Source organism: Dryobates pubescens, chromosome 12, assembly GCF_014839835.1.
Source record: "Dryobates pubescens isolate bDryPub1 chromosome 12, bDryPub1.pri, whole genome shotgun sequence".
NCBI classification, from domain to species: Eukaryota; Metazoa; Chordata; class Aves; order Piciformes; family Picidae; genus Dryobates; species Dryobates pubescens.
The window spans coordinates 17,572,946-17,593,263 of NC_071623.1; the positions used below are offsets into that span (position 1 = coordinate 17,572,946).

General features: G+C 45.9%; 1 protein-coding gene across 3 annotated transcripts in view; it reads right to left on the reverse strand.

The window, feature by feature from the left end:
• The window catches only part of PDE9A (phosphodiesterase 9A), a 50,683-nt gene that overhangs the window by 19,213 nt on the left and 11,152 nt on the right, over positions 1 to 20,318 (reverse strand). The window contains exons 2-7 of one of the 3 annotated variants that reach the window (XM_009905821.2): positions 18,733 to 18,803; positions 16,364 to 16,441; positions 15,360 to 15,403; positions 8,002 to 8,056; positions 7,108 to 7,178; positions 1,836 to 1,920 (exon numbers count right to left, since the gene is read on the reverse strand). In XM_009905821.2, the coding sequence (XP_009904123.2) occupies positions 1,836 to 1,920; positions 7,108 to 7,178; positions 8,002 to 8,056; positions 15,360 to 15,403; positions 16,364 to 16,441; positions 18,733 to 18,803 (404 nt within the window). Of the gene's footprint in view, positions 1 to 1,835; positions 1,921 to 7,107; positions 7,179 to 8,001; positions 8,057 to 9,404; positions 9,544 to 9,751; positions 9,882 to 15,359; positions 15,404 to 16,363; positions 16,442 to 18,732; positions 18,804 to 20,318 lie in introns of those variants that run through there. The other 2 variants (XM_054165835.1, XM_054165834.1) reach the window with 2 other exon arrangements.

Sequence of the window (20,318 nt, forward strand, 5' to 3'; positions counted from 1 at the left end):
ATCAAGGAGCATCCTCTCCTCAGACTTACAGCAAAGAAAAAAAAGGTGCCCTTAGGGTACAGACAATCGTGGGCAGACTTTTGTGTAAGAAGGAATTTTTGTGCACTTGGGAACAGGAAGTCCTAGCTCAGGGCAACCAAAAGAGCTCAAGGTATCCAAGAATAGCTGTGACAAGTAGCTGCCACACTGATACGGCCCAAAGTGAGGCTGAGCAGGGCAAGTTAGGCTCCTGCTTCAGTGAAAGCAGCTATGCTCAAAAAGAGCTATCTTCGGTGTCTGCGCCCAGCGCTCGCTGCTGCTGACCACCACACCCACTTTTACACGGCTTTCCAGCAACGCTCCGCTTGCTGGCGCCTGGCTTTTGGCAGCTGGCTTATCTCACTAGGAGCCCCCAGTGAAGACTACACCTCAGTGGGAGCTGGCCGCACTGGGTAGATGAAGCACTCTGCATTCCTGTTTTTCTTGTTACTAGATTGTTGTTTATACTACAAAATACAGATTGTAAGGTGACAAGGTCTGGGACAGGAATGAGTCATGGCTTCTGCTGGGACAATCTCCTACTTCCTGATGGCGTGTGGCGGCAACCAGGCGAGCATGGAGTGGCTGCAACTTTTTGGGGGTTTAATTCCCTGTCTGCCTGTGCGTCACTATAGTTGTAAACGAAGCTTTCTCAGCTCCCTACAGCAGTTGAGGAAAAGTAAAGACACATGTAGGGCCACATACATTATTCCCCCAGTGCAAATCAGCATACATGGTTTTGCATTAGTTGCCAGTATCAGCTCTAATTTTTCTGATGGGATTTCCCCACACACCTGACCGAGAAACAATGCAAGTCACAAGGCGAGCTGCAATCCATCCTACTGGTGTAAATCTGGAGCAGATGTGAGGTTAAATAATGTTGCTTTGCATTTATGCTAGTATGACAGCTGAATTTGGCCTTAGACCTAATAGGAATGTATAACACTGTGCCTCCTGACATATCTGGAGAGTAAAATGTGTGAAAGCAAGTGATGATAAAAACTAATTCTTTTAGCAAATCTCCCATTGCCCTCAATAGAAAATAGCTTTGATTGAAAGTCAGAGAATTTGACCTCAAACAAAGAAAAAGAGAGTGGTTGTCAAGACAGCATACTCACGTTTGCTGAGAAAAATCCCTTTCACCCACACTTTGAGCAATGCAGTATATCCCTTTCAGCAACCTTCCCAGAAGTGTTCACAATCTCACAGTGATGATTTGCTTGTCCTAGTGGGGTACTTCAGTGACAGAGGGGGCAGGCTGTCCAGCTGAGACTGCGTACCGTTAAACATGAGTTTTCTTTTTTTCCCCTGCTGTTTTAATTCCAGCTAAACCAAGCTTCAGAATCACAGTGAGCCTTGCATCAGAAAGTAATGTCCCAGTTTTTTGCTGAATTTGAAATGGATGTTTTATGGTAGCATGAGGTCATAATTAGAAGAGCTGCTACCTATTTATTTGATATTTCCCCAGAATATATTGGAGTTGGTTTGAGTGTTAGCTGGTTCCCAACCAAACACTAGACTATGCAGAAGTTCTTTTCCCATTCCCTCTCTAACACTAAATCTGGAAGAAGAATTCTCATTCTATATGATGAAAAATAAGTCATTTGCAAAACCTTTTTCCTCTGCTCCTGTGGCCTGAGTTACTTTAATTGCTGAATGGCTATAGATCTTCAAGTGGTAAATTAAAGCCACTGTCCTTAGTGGTTATTGGTTTCTTGTACTTCTAAGCCCAGAAGGTAACTCAAGTCTGCAGAAAAGCTGCATTTGAGTTTGAAACCAAATGTTATTTCTTTAGTTAGGTCCAAAGCAGAACTTACCTGCTGTTTCTTGCTGCCATTTCCTCCCTCATCTTTTTAATGTCGCTCTTGCATTTCTCAATCTCCACCACTTTCAGGCCTTCCACTGTCAACAAAGGAAAACAACAGACACGTTACCATGGCAAAAGTTGAAGGATCTCATTTCACAATTGTGCAAAATTTCAAAGGGCTTCCACAGTGGGGTTATCCAGTGAGCCAGCAAGCTCTTACAGTCTGCCCCAGTTCTCAGATACGCAGGTGCTGCCAAAGCAACATATCTCAAAAACCCCTAGGAGCTCTCTGCTGCCAATTTTAGATAATAGCTACAGTATTTTAATTCACAGAATGGCTATAACATCCCAGCTTTTCCACGACAGTCAGCAGCAGTCAGCTGTTCTGATGCTTTCGCTTCTCTGCTGTAGAATACAAATCAAAGGAAATCCTGAGCGAAAAAAATCCCTTCCCATGATGGGATGATAAGCGCAGCGAGGCAAACACGTCCCACCAGGATTAGAATTCCCATTAAGATAAAAGGGTTTAATTTGAAAGTTCATGCAGAGCATTAAGGAGCTCTGAGAAGCACTACTAGTTAGAGAGGAAACCAAAGTGAGGATGCAGGAGAGAGAGAAATGTTAAAAAGTTTTACTCTAGTGATTGATTTTATTTTTTTGTAGCTATTGAAGAGCTGTCACTTCGTTTTGCCAGTCAATGTTGTAACCAAAGGTTATTTCTGCATGTGGCATGCACACACACACAAATCCTATATTCTCTTCTGCATGTAATTGTGAAAGCCACGAGGCAAAAAGTTTGATTGCCTTTTTATGCAACAATACACTTCATTCCATGCAGCCCTGAGAACCCAAGGCAGAGCAAGTAGGAGAATATTCTCCCTTTTCTTCACCTTTCATTGAGTTATCAGCATGCTCAAGGACATAATACAGCATCATTTACTAAGTACACGTCATTCATATGCAATCGTTTCACAGCTCATTTCTTTACTGAACTCATTGTTTGTATGGACAAGCTGTGGTTCAGGGGAACTCAAGGGAATGTGCAATCCTACCCTCAGCTTTCAATCACTGTCTTAGAAAAAAACCTAATAGTAAAAATTGCACTGATCTGGAGGGTAGTATTTAAGTGATAAAAAATGCCCTTGGAAGGACACAACTCCGTAGATAATCAGAGACGTCAGTTTGTTTTCCTTATGCCAGTAACAACAATGATTGCTGTTGCAACTGGGAAAGGGAAAAAAGCAATAAATAAAAGAGGTGTATGGACTAAGTCAAAAAAACCACAAAGGAAAGATACAGGGGTTCGGTTTATGTTTGATTACAGAGTTACACCCCACCCTCCCCCCACCAAATATTCCAACTCCAAATTAAAGGGTTTTTTGTGTCTAGCATTGTTACAAGCAATTTCTTTGGGTGATCACAATGTGGTGATACAGGCAAGATGCTGTCCTGCTTATTCAATGTCTTCAGTCTGGATATATGGCTGCATTTTTACAGATTCTTTGTTCAACTGCTGCTGATGAGTTGCAGCTGACTTCCAAGCCCTGTGCTGCTATGTACCACCCTTGTGTATTCATCTGGAACAAGTTTGTGCCAAACAGCCTAAGTGGTGGCCTGTGCCTATTGGAAGCAGTGAGTGAAACACAGACTTAGCAGACTGACAGTGTAGTGAGGCAGGCAACTGCAGAGAGAAGACGAATTATGGTGCAAAATGGCAGCCCTGGACATTTCCTCATATTGTATCTTTAGTTTGCTTCCAAAACCTCTCCAGGGAAGCAGAGAATTTACATAATTATGTAGGTGTGAGATGCTCACAAATTGTAAAGGGTTTTTGCCAACTTCCTTGTTCATGTGTGGGCTGCTGTGCAAACACTGGAGCAGAGAAAGTCAAGCCATGGGATAAAGCATTCCCCCAGTACTTGCCCCGCATGGACACATTTTCCAAGGGGAAGTCACAAGCTTTAGATGGGATTTAAAAATAATTTGTAAAATTTGGCTCCTTGAAAATACATCCATGTGATGCAGTCCCTGGACAGTAACAGGAAGGAAGCTGAGAACATTTTATGAGAGGTACAGATGTAGGGCTGTCATGAGCACTTATCCCCACACACATATCCCCTCTAGGGAAGAAATCCTAGAGATCACATGTGAAAGTGGTAGAAAAGGGATCTCTGAAGGAGGTAGGAGAACAGGCAAAATAAAAGCACAATTCTATTCACATTTGGCTTGTAAATGATAAATGGCCTTGTCATGTGCACTGATTAAGGTCTCATTATATTATCCTGCAGCAAGAAATACCTTCTGAAAAGACCCTGTGCTGTCTAAAGAAATCCTTGGACTGAATCCAACACTGAAACATGGCTCTTAAAGCAACCTCTGTGAATCCAGCTCAAGTACAGAAGTCAGACATCCTTTTTCTCACAGTTCTGCTTTCTAAATGTGAAAGCCTGGGATTCTTTCAAAATGTTACAGATCTGGCTCTATTGGAAATTCTGGAAGTCCAGTTTCAAGTAGATGAGTGCTCTTGTAGGCAGGCAACCCAGGGAGCTCCTTCCCACAGGCTGAGGCTGCTGGAGAAGGGATCAGAAGAGCTCAGGGAGAATGGAAGCAAATTGCTACATTTGCTGTGATTTCCATCAGCCCTGAGACCCACTTAGAGAAGGAAGCCTCATCTGAGGACCAGTGAATTCTGTTCACCTGCATGGCAGGTATGGACAGGCTGTTCCCTCAATAGCAATAAAATGCTGGAGAATGCAAATGTTCAACTCTTCCCTGCCAGGAGCAGCATGCAAATCTCCATCATCTCTCTCCACTGCTGCAGGCTGCCAGTGCTGAAAGGCAGCATGTGTGCGGGGTGCAGCCAGGGATCCCAAGGCGTTGTCAGGGGATTCAGGGGCCAAAGCATCCCCTAGTTGGCTGGGATAGTTGCTTGCCTGAGCTGTCAAGGGGATAGGAAGACCCACAGGAACACTTGCTTTGTTTGCTCTGGACCATGGCTTCTAGGTCTGACGACTGGAGTTCGTCAGCAGTTTCACAGAAAGTGCAGAGTAACTAAATTGATTTTGTTTCTTCTTCAGATTTTTTTCTCTATCCTTTTTTTTTTTTTTCCTCTTTCCTTTTTGTTGGTTTCCCCCCCCCCCCCCCCCTCTTTCTTTTGGACAAAAGAATGATTCAGTGGAACCTTGGGAAAAATGGAAGCCAAGCAAACAGGGAGGACCTGCGGAGGTTTGCGCTGTGGGTAGGGACGCCGCAGGGTGCCTCCTCTACAGCTATTGCTGGAGGGCTCCCACTGCAGTGGGAGCCTGCATCCGGGATGGCCTCAGGGAGAGATTCCCCTGCAGCTGCTCTTTGAATAAGGACATTTTTTTCCTCTCCCTGCTGACAAAGGCATCAGTCTCACTGAGCAGCTGCAGGGTCAAGGTAGCTTCTGGTCAGGGGAAGTTTCAAGAAAACAGTTTCTTCCATGAACCAGGAACAGTCTTTTTTCTTTCCCCTCCCAAAACAGCTCTAGTGAGAAAGTGCTTTCTGCAGCTGTAGTGCTGGGGAAGATTCTGCCTGCTCCTAACTTAAAGCAAACATGTGGCCTTTGGTGTCAAAACAGAGATGGGTGACAGTGCCTTATTCATACCCCTTGCCTGCCTTTCTGAGACCTGTCTTCCTCATAATATACTGAAAAACAAGTCCAACACTGTGTGAGAGGAAAAAAATAAACAACAGCAGCAACAAAACCCAGAAAAGGAGCTCTTTGACCAGATGAACTTGGCTGTTGCCCAGTAAATGAATATGGTTGTGTTGCTGTTAACACACTGGGCAAACAAGGGAATTGATGCCACATAGTTTGTCAGGCAGTACGGCCAGCAAAGGGTGAAGCCCCATGTTTGCAGCCCAGAAGTCACTGGCCTGTGAGCAACGTGCTCTTGTGGTCAAGAAGTCCAATGCTGTGCTGGGGTGTATTAGAGGTGGGGTGGTTAGTAGGTCAAGAGAGGTTCCCTTCCCCCTCTACTCTGCCCTGGTGAGGCCACATCTGGAATATTGTGTCCAGTTCTGGGCTCCTCAGTCCAAGAAGGACAGGGAACTCCTTGAAAGAGTCCAGTGCAAAGCCACGAAAATGATTAAGGGAGTGGAACATCTTCCTTATGAGGAGAGACTGAGGGAGCTGGGGCTGTTTAGCTTGCAAAGGAGGAGACCAAGGGGTGACCTCATTAATGTTTATAAATACATAAAGAGTGAGTGCCAAGAGGATGGAGTCAGGCTCTTCTTGGTGATGCCCAATGACAAAGGGCAATGGGTGAAAGTTGAGGCATAGGAAGTTCCATGGAAACAGGAAGAAAAATTATTTCACCATGAAGGTGACAGAACACTGGAACAGGCTGCCCAGGGGGGTTGTGGAGTCTCCCTCTCTGGGGATATTCAAAACCCACTTGGATGTGTTCCTGCGTGATCTAGTATAGGTGATCCTGCTCTGGCAGGGATGTTGGACTGGATGATCTCATGAGGTCCCTTACAGCCCTTAACATTCTGTGAGACAATGAGACCTACCCCCAGCTGCATGGGAACACATGCTCTGCTGCCTGTTTATGAATGCTCTGTTGTTTGTGCTCTACTTGTGCTGCATGGCACCAAGCAGAAACACAGCCAGCCCTAAGTTCTGGTCCGCAGTCAGCCGTGAGGTCCAACCTGACCCTTTCACATGCAGTAAATGCCTTTCTGAAAGAAGAAAGTCTCTCTGCAAGATGTGTTTGACCCATGCAAGTGTCTGACTTAAAACAGAAGGAAAGGACCTTTGTTACCCTCCTGTCATTAATGACAAAACACAGCAGCAAGTGCCCCATGTCTGTCAAGGGAGCAGACCTGTGCAGGGAGTGCCTGTGCAGAGGCATAGAGGTCACCCCTGCGTGCTGGGAAGGTGACAGGAAGATGGGGCTGGGGGCATGCGAGGGCATGGCAGGTCAGGCCAGGGAGCTTGGAGGTGGAGGGCAGGGAGTGGTACTCAACAGCCCCTCAAAGGGAAGGGCAGGAGGTGCTCCAGATACCTGCAACACCAGATGTCCCTCCCCAGCCTTGCTCTCTCAGTGGGTGCTACCATAGGCTCTATCTTTCCCATGCCTGACTCTGGGCTATCCAGGGCCCTTTTGGCTTCAAGACTGGCCAAAACATAAGCAACTGTAGAAAGCAGAAGGGCTGTAAGGAGCGGGACAGACCAGGAGTACAGGGAGGAGAGTGAGGTGGGGGTGATTCTGAAGCACCATTTCCCCTTGCAGAATGAATAAAGGGACACTCACATTCAACCTTTTTCTCCAGCATGGCCAAGTGGTTAGCTACTTCCGTTTTCAGCTCGTTGATTTTAAAAACCCTGGAAAGAAAACTCTCATGTATCAATCTCATACATTTACTGCCATCTCTATCCTAGGTGCAAAGCATTTTTGCTAGAGAGGAGTATATTTTTCAGAGAATTGCTCTGTCCAACTACGGTTGCCACAAGAAAAAGTAAATTTTCCATGGGAATGCTAAAATTTGGACAGAAAATACACTCAAGTTTAATTTTCAGAAAAATGATTTTGTTATGGCCCTGGGAATGTACTTGGGCTCTGCAACACTTCATCAGCCACTCTCTCAAAAGTGACTTGTTATTGTACCCCTACAGGGAAGCATAATTAAATTGATGATGTTTTGTGTAACAGCAGCATCTTGGTGTCTGCATGCGTGCTCTGAAGCCCTCCTTCTCTTGAGTTACATTGGTGATTTGCTGTGCTGGCACTGATCTGCCTTACTGAAACCAGCTGGAATGAAATAAACAGCTATACAGCTCTTGAGAAGACTTCTCAGAGGAGAGTCATGTTTGGGTGATAGAGGGAAAAATGAAACAAATCATATAATTTGAACTTTTCGACAAAGAAGCATTTCTTTTGCTTCCTAAGAGGGGAGGAGCACAGTAAGAGCACTTCTGTTAATTCCTTAATTTCTTTTTTAGGTCAAAGATAATCACCAAAATTACTTTTGGTTTAAGCTACCATATTGCAGCCAGCAGGGAATAACATGTGTACTAGGCCTAAATTTGGCAGCAAGAGTGGGATTTGAAAGAGATCTTACATGCCTCTTTGTCTTCTGTAACAAGTTTACTTCAAGCTGATAAAAGAAACAGTATTTTAAATTAATAATGATGGTCAGCTTCTTACCTGGAGAACTGTTCAGCAATCTGTCCCAGTAAATTCTGGAACAGTTCTTCTTTCTCTGAAAAAAATAATGAAAAAATAGGAAGGAGGCATAACAGAAAATGACAGAGGAAAGGCAATGTCCTCAACCCCCTGCAGAGTGGTATCCACAGACTTCCAGATCTCACGGCAAGGCATTTGGCCAAAAAGCCATTCTGGTCCTTTGAACAGTGACAGTGTTTGGGAATGACTCCTCATCTCACCTGCTGTCCTGTGCCCAGAGATTACAGTCAAGGTTTCTCAGAATTTGTTTTCAGGGGTGCTGGATCTCTGAGCTGGGACTTGTTTAAAAGCAGCACTCTCTTAGTTGAGACACCCAGAATCACTGCCCACTTCTGAAAGGTTTGGCTCGCAAAGACGCCTTCTGCACCATCAGCATACTCTGCCAGGGTGCCCACGAACAACACAACAACAGCTTATAAACACAAAAAAACCTCAGCTTGCCTTTCAGATTTAGGCTGGGACATCATCCTGGAGAAGAATTTTTTGCTGGAAATTCATGGGGATCATATCACAATGCATAAACCTCAGGCAAGCAGGAGATGCCAAAATGATTGCCCAGGCAAAATGAAGTCTACCTTTTCTGGTTTGTGGGACGGACACAGCACGGCACAAATTTCCCAACCCACTTGCCCTTGAGAGCATAACTTGGACAAAGTTGATGCAGGGATCCCATCAGGATCCTGTCACTGTCTGAGCTGCTGCAGCAGTAGCTGCACTGGGAGCACTCACACCTCCCACCGCCCACCTCCCACCGCCCACCTCCCACTGCCAGCTCCAGTGCTCAGGTGCTACAGCCAACTCGGGAAAGGCAGCCCCGTGAAGCCTCAGCCCCCTTCCTGAGACCATCACAACTGCAGGAAATAACAGAGGGAAAAGCAAACGAGTCCTTAAAACAAGCCCTTAGATTTTAAGGGACAGTACACTTTAGGTCCTAAAAGGAAGAAGTACAACACCAATGTTTTCCTGTCTTTCAATATATCTACACTGTACTCACACAGTCAGGAGAAGTATAAATCACCTTTGCTGAGCTTGGACCTGCTATTTTGAGATCGCTCCCACTTTCCCCCACCAGCTGATTTAAACTGCGCTGTGGTGCAGCCGTTCTTACACCTGCAATGTGGATGTACTCCTGGCTTTTCATGCCGAAGGTGCGGAAACATTGCATGCTCTCACATACATGCCGCAGATTATAGAACACCCACTCATACCCTGCTTAGCAATACCCTGGTGGCATTTCTGAAGAGACTTCTTGCACTTGCCAGGAGGACCACAATGCCTCACAAGTGCAATCGCCTAGGCAAGACACAGGAGAGAGAAATACAGCTCAATGTTTGCACTGTATTTCTAAACAATAGCTCTTGTACCTGCTGAAACGATTTGCAGTTCCTCAGGTATTGGCAGTGCCAGAAGTCTTTGTCATGAGCGTTGGCTTTGCTGGTCAAAACAATTTGGGTGTTACAGCTGTGTATCTAAACTGGATCAAGCGCTCTGTGCTCTGAAAGTCTCTGATCCAGTTCCCTTTTTTGTTTTGTTTTGGTTTGTTTATTTTGCTGTGATCCAACTCCCAGCTGAGTGGCTCGCAGAGCAAATGAAGGCATTGGTACTTTCCACAGAGACCCGTCTCTCCGTTTTCTCACGCACCCCCTTGGAAAGCTCAAGCACTGAAACAAAGCAAACACTACGTCCTAATTAAGACAGGAGGAGAGCTTACCGTGTGCAGCACCTGGGGTGGTACCCGAGTCCAACAGTGAAAATAAGCAGAGCAACCCGTGTCCTTTCACTTCGATGCTGCTCAGCTCTCTGACAGTGGCTGTAGCATGCCAGAGACTGACAAGTTTCCTATAAACACTGTTCCAGTAAAAAAAAAAAAAAAAAAAAAGCCAATCTTACTTTCACTCCCTCCCCCTGTCAAAACTCAACTGGAGTACTAGGACATTCCCATCCAGGGAACAGTCAGCTGCAATCTTATGTTTATGGATGTAATAAAAGACTTTCAAAATGAAGATGTATGTTTTTATAACCCTAGGGTGCAGTAAAGATATACGACTAAGAGTGGCAGTTTGTCTCATCTTAAAGAGACAAAGATCCATTTCTTTGCCCTCTTCCTTTCCAAGAGGAAGAACTCTCCTGGCTCCTGATTCTGAAGAAAAGGAGACGTCATTCTGATATAGTTCAATCTTGATGGTCTACCACATTGTTAAGCAGGAGGGCTAGGTGTTCTTTTGCTCCCTTCATTGTCCTCTGTCGTCTACTTTTTTATGCCCCTGGGCAGGGCTGATACACCAGGTGCGTGCAGCTACCTTCTCTCTCTGTTGCTTCATTTGTTTTGCTGCGATTCGCTCTGCAAGAAGGAGATCCTGCTGCATGTAGCATGGGCAGCCGCAATCTCTGCACCTTCCTGAGAGCCTCCAGCTCCTGCCTGCGGCAACCCAAAAGCCAACAGCAACCCCCTTGCCAGCTCACCCCACACTGGCACCATGAATGCACAACGTTTGCAAAGGCAGGCGTATGGCAAGTCAGAATTTTGCACAAGGCTTGGGGTGTTTTAGAGCTGACACATGAAAATTAGAAACCCACCCTCCATGAGGTGCTGCAATAGGGCAATGCCATGCAGGAGACGAGCCAGCTCAGACCTCCCCGGGCTTCCCGCAGCTCATTCTTGTGCTTGCTGCGGGCAAAGGGACTTTGGCTCCTTGTCTGCTGGCCCTTGCCAAGCTCAGCAGGGAGCTTGGCCAGGGCATCACCGAGCAAGGAGCCATTTTGCTCTCCCTCCTGGCAGCCCCATCTCGAGCAGGTCTGGACAGAAAGCAGGTGCAGGGGAACATGGCAGCAGCACTTTTTCCTGTGACTCCCGCCGTGGCCAGATCAGAGGGTTGGCAGTGAGCACACATCTTCCCTGCCAGAAGGGGCCAGGTACACACTGGAGCGGATCAGGTTGCTCATGCACTGCCACAGATGGTTTATAACCCACTGGCACCACCCTCTGCTTCACATCACCCTGCTCAGCAGTGACTCTTCCTCTCCCATCTTACCTGCAGGGATCATGGATGGCAAGCCACCTCCATTCACCTACCCTCTCCAGCTTCCCTCTCCATCCTGCCAGCCTCAACTGGGTGCAAGCATGGAGTGCATGGGGTTGTGGGGGTGGGCTCATTTCCTCCAATCTTTTCTGCTGTGGCCAAGCAAGGCTGGGAGGACGTGGGTGTCTGCCTTTCCCTGCCAGCATCAGGCTGGTGAATTCCTGACACATGGTCTCTTTCTCACGTATTCTTGTGCCTCTGGCTTGGACTCCTGTCTGTATTTCACTTTCTGTCATTTGGATGTGGGCAGTCAGAGGAGTTTTAAAACCACAAACAGCCAGGTGGACATAAGCCTCAGGAAGGTGTGTGCTTCAAGCCCAGGCCCACACCTGTGAATCATGTCATATCAAACTCCAAATTTGAATGATATCTCAGGCTAATTTGAGCTGTCCCATGCAAATCCCCACTCAGGTGAGTAATTCTGAAGCACTTGTCTATGTTCCAATGCATGCATCCACATGGGATGCCTGTAAGAAGTGGCAGGTGGGAAGGGGGATTTTTCTCTCACAGTCTCTGCCTCTTCATTCTTGACTGAGATGCAAGCATGAATATGCCTCCAGACGGAGAAGGGAGAGATCTCAGAATAAGATTCAGACAGTTTACCAGTAGCAATATTCACAAGACCTTGTGTATTTGATCATTCAGGGGCAAAAAGAGGTCCCTGTGAAGCTCTGGTGCAGTTTGTGGGGGGCTCAGTGGTGGTCAAGGCAGGGTTAGTTGTGATTCAAATGTAGACCCTTCTAGCAAGTGACTACTACACAGGATGTCTTGGCTGAGCTAGCTCTCCTGCTGCAAGCTGATATTCCTGGGGAGAGACCCTAGGCTTTCCTCCATGCAAGTGCTAGAGAGCTTCTTAGCTGAAAAGGCGAGTAACTGGGTGGCGAGTGAAGTGGGAGGTAAAGATGCTGCCTACAGCCTCATCTTGGCCAAGCTGCTCTGATACATGCTGGCAGGCTTCCTCAGCACTGAGGCTGCTGAGCAAGGAGTGGCAAGTGGCAAGTTCTCTCCACTTGCTGGCTTCCATCCCAGGCAGGCACTGCTTTCTTTGGGTTTCCCTCTCCAGTTCCCCAGGGATGAGAGGATACTTGTATTGAAGGACACACCAGAGCAAGCCAGAGACAGGAATGCAGAGGCAACTGGGGCTAAGCTTGGCACATCTCATGTTCTTTCAGGTTACGTGCCTGGTGAGATCTTGAAGTGCTATGTGCTTTGCTGCCCTAACTTTGGAACTGTAGGACTAAAGTCCCCAATTGTATCTCCTCTCTGTTTAGGACCACGGTGGATTAGGCTCACTTGAGGTCCACAATTTCTCTTTTCTCTGCGCTATCAGAAACAGAGACTTCAGTTTTATTTCTCAAGAGTGTGCTGCTAGTAGGCTTTGTTCATTTAATTGGCATCTCCAGCAATATTGCAGAGTGTCTGAATCCTACTAATTACAGCCACAACACTGTGAGTTTTGAGCCTGTTCCATCACAAAGATGCAGACCAGAGCCTTTCTGCTGTCAGGAGGGAGAAGAGGTCCGTTGAATGGGTTGGAGTTTGAACACCCTAGATAGAAGGAAGGGTTTGCCACCAGGGACTTGATGCTCTGCTCAGACAGTTGTGCACCTTCTGGTCCAGGGCCACAGGAGGAGGGGCAGCACGTGATGCAAGGGACCCACAAGCTCAGAACCAGCCAGCTGGAGCCCTGCCTTTGCCTTGCAGACAGTTGACCCTATGGCGACACAGAGGTCATTGCTGCTTCCAAAAGATGCTCACTGGAATAATATTTTTTTTTAATTCCAAATGTCTCCCATGCCTACAGCCAGGAAATGAAGAACAGTTTCGTAGGAAGACTGCAGTGGATATCTCCTCTGCTGGATAAGAGCCACTGCTTATATTTTCCTCCCAAAGGACAGTATTTTCCAGTCTCACCTTTTACAACCTTTGTTCCACTCAAACATGAGTCATTCTTTTCCAGCTGCCTGGGAGACTGCTGAAAAGAGGTGCATAACTTCCCACTACTATGAAAATTGGGGTGACCGCTTGTTTTTTGGCATGTACTTGTACAAGTTGCTTTGGGAAGCAGAACCACGCAGGCAGAGTTGTTTGAGAAGTGAAGAACAGAGATGTTACCTTTTTTTAATGAAGAGAAACAATTTCCCCCTCTGTTTATTCTTCCTACTCTCAGCAAAATGTCAGGAATGCTCAAGATTAATGACAACCCATGTGAAAGAGAAACAGATACCAAGGAACATTAGTTCCATCACACTCACTTCAACTTTCCTCCTCTTTCCATAGCAGTCTCTGTCTTAGGCTTTGGCAATCTACCACCAGAATTTTTCTTGCCCTTTTCAGCTTAGATCTTTGGAAATCCTTGCTTTATAAAATGCAGGGAGGGAAGAAAGTCCTTGCTGACAGTTTGCTGTGCTCTGCACAAAGCAGAGCCATGTGCTGTCAGCTGGGGTGAAAAATGAGGGCCCTGGGAGAGTGTGAAAAGTCATACATGGTCTTATAAAAATATACGGTTAGCTTCATGTTAGGGGAAAAAAAAAGGCAGTAGATTTTCTAGGTGGGAAAAAAAAAAGGCCTATTTTCCAGGCAGCCCTTCAATCAGCTTCCCAGCTGTGTAACACAGTGGCATTCCCTGGCACAGCCCTGGCCTTTTATGCCAGTCTTTCTCCATGTTGGGGCAAATGACTATCGGTTGCCTGCACCAGCCAGAGACACACGCTCCAGTTAAGACCTCACCTTCTCTGAGCTGAAAAAGCAAGTAGTGTACTCCTGGAGCAGAAGAGTGATGCTGTTCCTACAGAGTTTGTTACAATAAGGACATTGTTTAGGAGAAAGCTTCTTTCCCACTAGTCACGTGAATCCCTTGGCTTTGACTGCCTCCTTTGAGCAACAGTGGCAATCACTGGTGTGGAACCTGTTTATGGTTTGTAAAAAATCTTACTGTGATGAAGTTCTTCCCTATTTCCTGACTTCTTTGTTCTTTTTGCTCTCTACATGCACAAGGTTACCACTGTTGCCTCTGTCATCCTTGCATATCCTCCTAAACTGCCTTGCTGTGCCCTTTTCCTACAGGTGTTTCCACCACGGCAGCTGTGGGTACCTCAGAGGGTGGCTTCGCTTCTCTGTGCCTCCCCATCTGAAAAAGGACAGTGCTAGCAGGCACTGTTTCCTTGCATAACACAGGAGCCTAAGAAAGAAGAGGTAGGACCTGCAATTATCATTAGTAAGACAAGATGGGACCAGCAAAACTGCCTTGCCCTGGTCCTAAGATCCTTACCCATTCCTGTGAACTACATTTTACAGCCCCAGACCTCCTGGCTCTGTCTTGTTCTTTCTGTGTACTCTCCTTTTCCAAGGAAATCTGTCTCCCCATTTTACTGCTCCAGACTGTGTCTCCATCTGACATCTGCTATCCTCCTGCTGCCCCTGTCCCAGTGGCCAGCCTCTCCCTCTAGCACCGTGCTGTACAGGCTAGGGCTCTAGCTCAGGCTGCTTCATAGTGAGTGGCACCAGATACTGGAGTTGCACAGATGGGAGAGACAGACGCTCTGTAGGAATTGCCCCAAGAAAACGCTCTGCTCCAGTGTCTGAGAGCTACTGGCCTGAACATGACACTGGCAGGTAAAGAGAAATGATAGAAGAGCCACTTCAGTTCTGCCTGTGGAGCTCAACAGTGTTGTGCAGTAGGGTATTTGTTCTAGATGGGTTCTTTCATCCAGGCCTGCTTTGATCTTGTCAGGTATATTTAAATATGTATTACACTCAGAGCTACCATGCCTACAAGAGAAATTATGTTCTCTCCTTAACCATTTGGAAATAACATAGGGCTCAAATGTCATGCTTTCCAACAGAACTTTGCTGGGAGCTGAACAAGTTTAACAAAACACTGCAGGACAGGCTTTCAAACAGCTTCTGCATGGCCTGAAAGAACAATTGGCTATTCCTTGTGAGACTTCCCCCAGAAAATCATTGGTGTTGAGTCAAATCAGAGCTAAGAACTGTGAAAGTCCCCTGGACCTCAGTCATTCCACCTCCCCCTCAAATATTTTGAAATCTGGGGACTTTTTTTTTTTCCCCCTTCTTTAGCTTTCCTTCAGAACACTGTGATCAAACACTTCCTATTCTGCTATAGCTACAACCACAATACCATCATCTTTCCTTCTTGTATCATAATCACATAATTTCCACATACAAATAGTCACAAAATTCAGCTGTAGTAAATTCAGTTCAAAAGGGTCATTTTACCTGAGAGCTGCCCAGTGGCAACAGGTATCACTTTGTATGGAGACCTAGAAGAGTCAGAGAGGGCTGACCTTAGCAACACTCAGAAAGCAGTATGTATTTTACATCCTTACTACCTGAGAAGCAGGAAAGAGTATCTGAACATGTTCTCAGCTTTCTTGAAACCTTTCAGTTCAAACATGCAATGGGCACTTTTTTAATGAACACACAAACCCCTGATTTACTGCTGAACTAGAAGACAGAGAGATCTTCCTTGTGCTGTATGACCATGTAATGAACATGGTTAAAATGCCATCTTTGGCAAGCCTTGATAGATTGTGAAATGAGATACTGAGGCAATTTTGTATGTTAGAAGGGAGTTCCATTTATGGGAATCATCTTCTTGCTCTGTGTTTGTGCATTGTCCTCTTGGGTTGATCCCTCCCAGCTGTTGGGGCTTTGCCATGTGGAGTCAGTGAGAGTAATGTCAATGGTAAGTAATAATGAAGTAAACAATGAAGTAAATAACAGTAGAAGGAGTAACTGCAAACAGTCAGAGTGAAACTAAAAGTGCCAGGCTGAATAAGTAACAGGAAGCTAAGGAGAAAAAGAGAAACGGATTTGGATGTGGGAAGGGACAAAACCAGCATGGAAGAGACCCACCCTCATCAAAGACTTTGACTTCTCTTTGCAAGTAATGTCATGTTTGTGTCCTAGCAGAGCAATAAAGAAGTGGGGAAACAAAGGAGCTGGGATCCTTCACAGCAAACAGTGTGGGACGGCAACAGATGTTCCCCATTAAATACTTAAAAGTAGTAATTTTTCCTCAGACAATGACTCCTACTTTAATAACAAGTAACAAAGTCTTCAAAACCAGTAGGCATTAGTGTTATAAACCAGCATGCAATCCTTACTGTCATCTCCCTCCAGGGAGCTGCCCACCTCCCACACAAAAGGTGTCTACAGCAGCCACCCCCACTTCCTTTGGGCTTGGCTGTTCTTCAAGAGCAGGTTGCAGCAAGGCTTACCTCTCCGAGTTTGCAGGCATTGTCGGATCAATGGATACCATACAGTTGTCTGCTGTCAAAAGGGAGATGGTTGTGTTCCTGAAAAGCATGTTTCAAAGAGGTTTATTTGACCTAGAAAGCCTGGCTGAAATTCTGGGCTGCTGCATATGGTGCAGCAATCTCTGCAGCTCTCCTCACCTGGCCTGGCACTATCTTGGACCCATTTTACCTTGGTGCAGAAAGGGTCAAAGCACAGGGCAGGGTAGGCTTGATGCTTCCCCCACTTCCATTACTACAGATTTTTCTGGCAAAACGTTGTGTGATCATCTTTGATCTTGGAGCAGACTTTGTTCCCTGCTAGCTTATGTATTCTCTTGACTCATCAACTAATAATTCCTGTTAAAAAGTGCTATTTTGTGATAAATTCACTCCACAGCTATGTATTGACTCACAGTATGCAAATGACTACTGGTGCTATGAATATCATGAAATTAATTAGTTACTCTTTTACCAAACCACACTTAACAAATGCCTTGATGAATATGGGAAATGTTCTTCTTTTTCATTTTCTCCTACTGTGCTATGTGTGATCTCATAAGCTCAGGCTCCAGAAACCTGAAATGAGCAGTTGAAATCCACATTTTTTTTTTTTTCAGAAGTCTTCTGCCAAGTATGCAGTGAACATCCTGATCATGAATCACTAAAACTGCTAAACAAAATTTCCTGGGTGATGGAGTAGAAATGTATGACATCATAGGCAAATACATACATAGAATACATACATAGAATAAACCAGGTTGGAAGAGACCTTCAAGATCATCGTGTCCAACCCATCAACCAATCCAACACCACCCAAACAACTAACCCACGGCACCAAGCACCCCATCAAGTCTTCTCCTGAAAACCTCCAGTGATGGCGACTCCACCACCTCCCCAGGCAGCCCATTCCAATGGGCAATCACTCTTTCTGTATAGAACTTTTTCCTAACATCCAGCCTGAACCTCCCCTGGTGCAACCTGAGACTGTGTCCTCTTGTTCTGGTACTGGCTGCCTGGGAGAAGAGACCAACATCTGTCTGTCTACAACCTCCCTTCAGGCAGTTGTAGAGAGTGATAAGGTCACCCCTGAGTCTCCTCTACTCCAGGCTAAGCAACCCCAGCTCCCTCAGCCTCTCCTCATAGGGCTTGTGTTCCAAACCCCTCACCAACTTTGTTGCTCTTCTCTGGACTCGTTCCAGCAAGTCAACATCCTTCCTAAACTGAGTGGCCCAGAACTGAGAGTTACCAACTTCTCCAGTGTCAGATGAGAGGAAATAGCCAGGCTAAATATCAAAGGGCACTCATTCTGTCCAGCAGCTCATGTAAATTCTAAGTCAATATAGACAATTTTGTCTTTCAATCCTCAGAGCTGGAGTCATGCAATAAACATTTAATTAAAGGATTATCTTACCTTTTCCTGTGCTTTTTCTCTACTGCAAGGCTGTAAGGACTATGACTTATTGATTGCATGCTGCTGTGCATCTGGCCTGTGCTGCTCACCCTCTGTATGCAGACAGCAGATGTCCCCTCCAGGTGTGACTAAGAAGCTTCCCTTCCCATGCACCATCACCCTGGTCAGGCAGTGCAGAAGTGCCTGGGTGTTACACCATGTCATCCTCCACCAGGCACTGGCCTCCCTCACCCTGACATACACTGAGATTTGACCATGGGTCCTCTCAACACATAGATTTAAGTTGGGTGTTGTTCTCTAGGTTGAAGGTAAGAAAAATCCTACAGGAAATCACAGCAGAGAGAGATACATGGACTTTGCAGGACAACATGAACGAGGAAATACTTGGCCCAGACAAATGGATTTGGGGATATTTATGTTCTGTAAAATAGTTCTGCTGGGGTACTTTGTGTTTCCAATACTTGGGGTTAGATTGTGCTGTATCAAAATAGAAAGCTTATCACCTAATTGCAATGCTTCTTCTTGCCCCCAAATTTCCCCTAAAATCCAGCCTCTAAGTGGATGGCTGCGTTTCACTCAGTATGGGCAGAACTGCTGTGCTGAGATATTACTTGTAGGTGCACTTAACCTCTGTGTACTCGAGGCTGAGATTCTGCACTTGCTTTTATTTTTTTTGAATATATCTTTATTCTATTTTGTTCTATTCCACTCTGTTCCTCAGGCACAGCCAGCCTTGAAGTGGCTCAATACCTGCCAGAGCTTCATGCCCTTTTCCAACTGGTGATCCTTGGATTGCCCTAATTTCTTCTTCCAGGAGACTGGAACACAAGAGAAATCTGACTAGCAGGTCAATCAACACTTTATGGCCTGTCTTTAAATTGTCCCCAGAAATAAAGGAACAAAAGTGAAACGAATGTCTCAAATGAAAAGAGAGACCTACCTTGGTAGCCCTGTTGCAATGCAGAAGAGGTCCATAATATCTTTGGAGTTGCAGTATTTACTAAAGAGCACCTTCCAAACCCAACAGCAGCAGGGTGGGAGGGGGGAAATTAAGACAAAGAGAAAGGACAGTTAGTTCCCATTGAGATATGAACTCTATTCAGACATGAACTGGGCTAATTTTAAAGCTTATCCTACCACTTCAGTTCTCTGATTGGGCTCATGAGCTGCAATATTTTTCTATTCCTGTTTAATACCTGTGTCTTTTTTTTTTGTGATAAAGCAAGTGAGCACTGGAGACCTAATTGCAGTGTTCAGAAGTAGAGCAAAAATGTATGTGAACTGAGAGCAAAAGGTTTCTCATAATGCAATATTGGTGCCCTATGGTAACAGCTGCAAATTTAAGGATGTAAAAGCCCAGATTTAGGAAGAAAATAGCCCAGATTTGGCAAGGTCCTTGGACAGTATAAAAGAGCACTGCTTTTTTGGACTACACCATCCTGAGCTAGCTTCAAACTGTACAGAGAGTTTTTTCCCCTCAGGCCATGCCAAATCTCCTGCTGACTATCAGGCTGTATCAATCCTGCTGTTAGGTCAGAACTCGGACCTTTGAATTGCAAAATCTGCTGCTTGTTTCCCATGCCCCCAAACATCTTTTCTTTCCCCTGCTCTTCCACACACACCAGGCAGCCCCTGTGCAGAGAAGACTATTTGATCAGTGCATCCCTTGAGCTTCTTGAGGCGCAGATATCGGGGGAAGGGGTGGCAGAAAGCTTCTCTGTGTGCCTTTGGCTATGGTGGAGGCTTTGAACTTGCCATGGAAAGAAAATGTCTCATAGCAGTCAGGTTCAGGTCATCTTCTCAAAGCCAGAAACATCAGTGAGTGGCAGGGCTGATTTGTCTGGGGGGCTGCTGGTGTTACCAGGGCAGAGCCCAGATTACTGTGGGGAAGAGGGAGAGAGTCAGCTCCCCTGGCCAGTGCTGGAGACTACTTACTTCACACTTCCCATAAAGAAAGAACCACACAGCCTCTAGATTAAGGATGCAGCCACTCAAAGGGACTTGTGGAGACCTAGTAACAAAACTCAGGGAGAGCATAAAAGTGCTGTTTTGCAGATAAAGTCTGAGGCACGGGGAGATCAAGGTCAGAAGTCTCCTCTCCTCTCCTTGCAAGCACCTTACTGGAAATGGTATTTTCTAGCCCCACCACCACACGCATCCCATAGTCTCAGGCACAGTTTCTATTGCTGCCCATCATAGGCACAGAGAGTGTGCACGACCACAGATCAGCCTTCAGATTGATGACCCAGAAAATGAGGAACATGTCACCCAGGATTGCCTTTCAACTGTTTGTTTTCACTGCCTTGTCTTATGCTGCCAGGAAAAGGCAGGGACTGAGGGTCATGGCAGCTGCTGCCACCCTCCTCAGATTGAGCAGGCCCTGTGTGTTCAGTGAGGCAAGGACCATGCTGGAAAAATAACATGTCCTCATCTAATTAAAGACTTCTGCAAGGCAGAGGTGCCAGAAGTTAATGAAGCCTGCAGCCTCACTCCAACAGCCTTGGCCTTCCTGTGCTTTATTCTTAA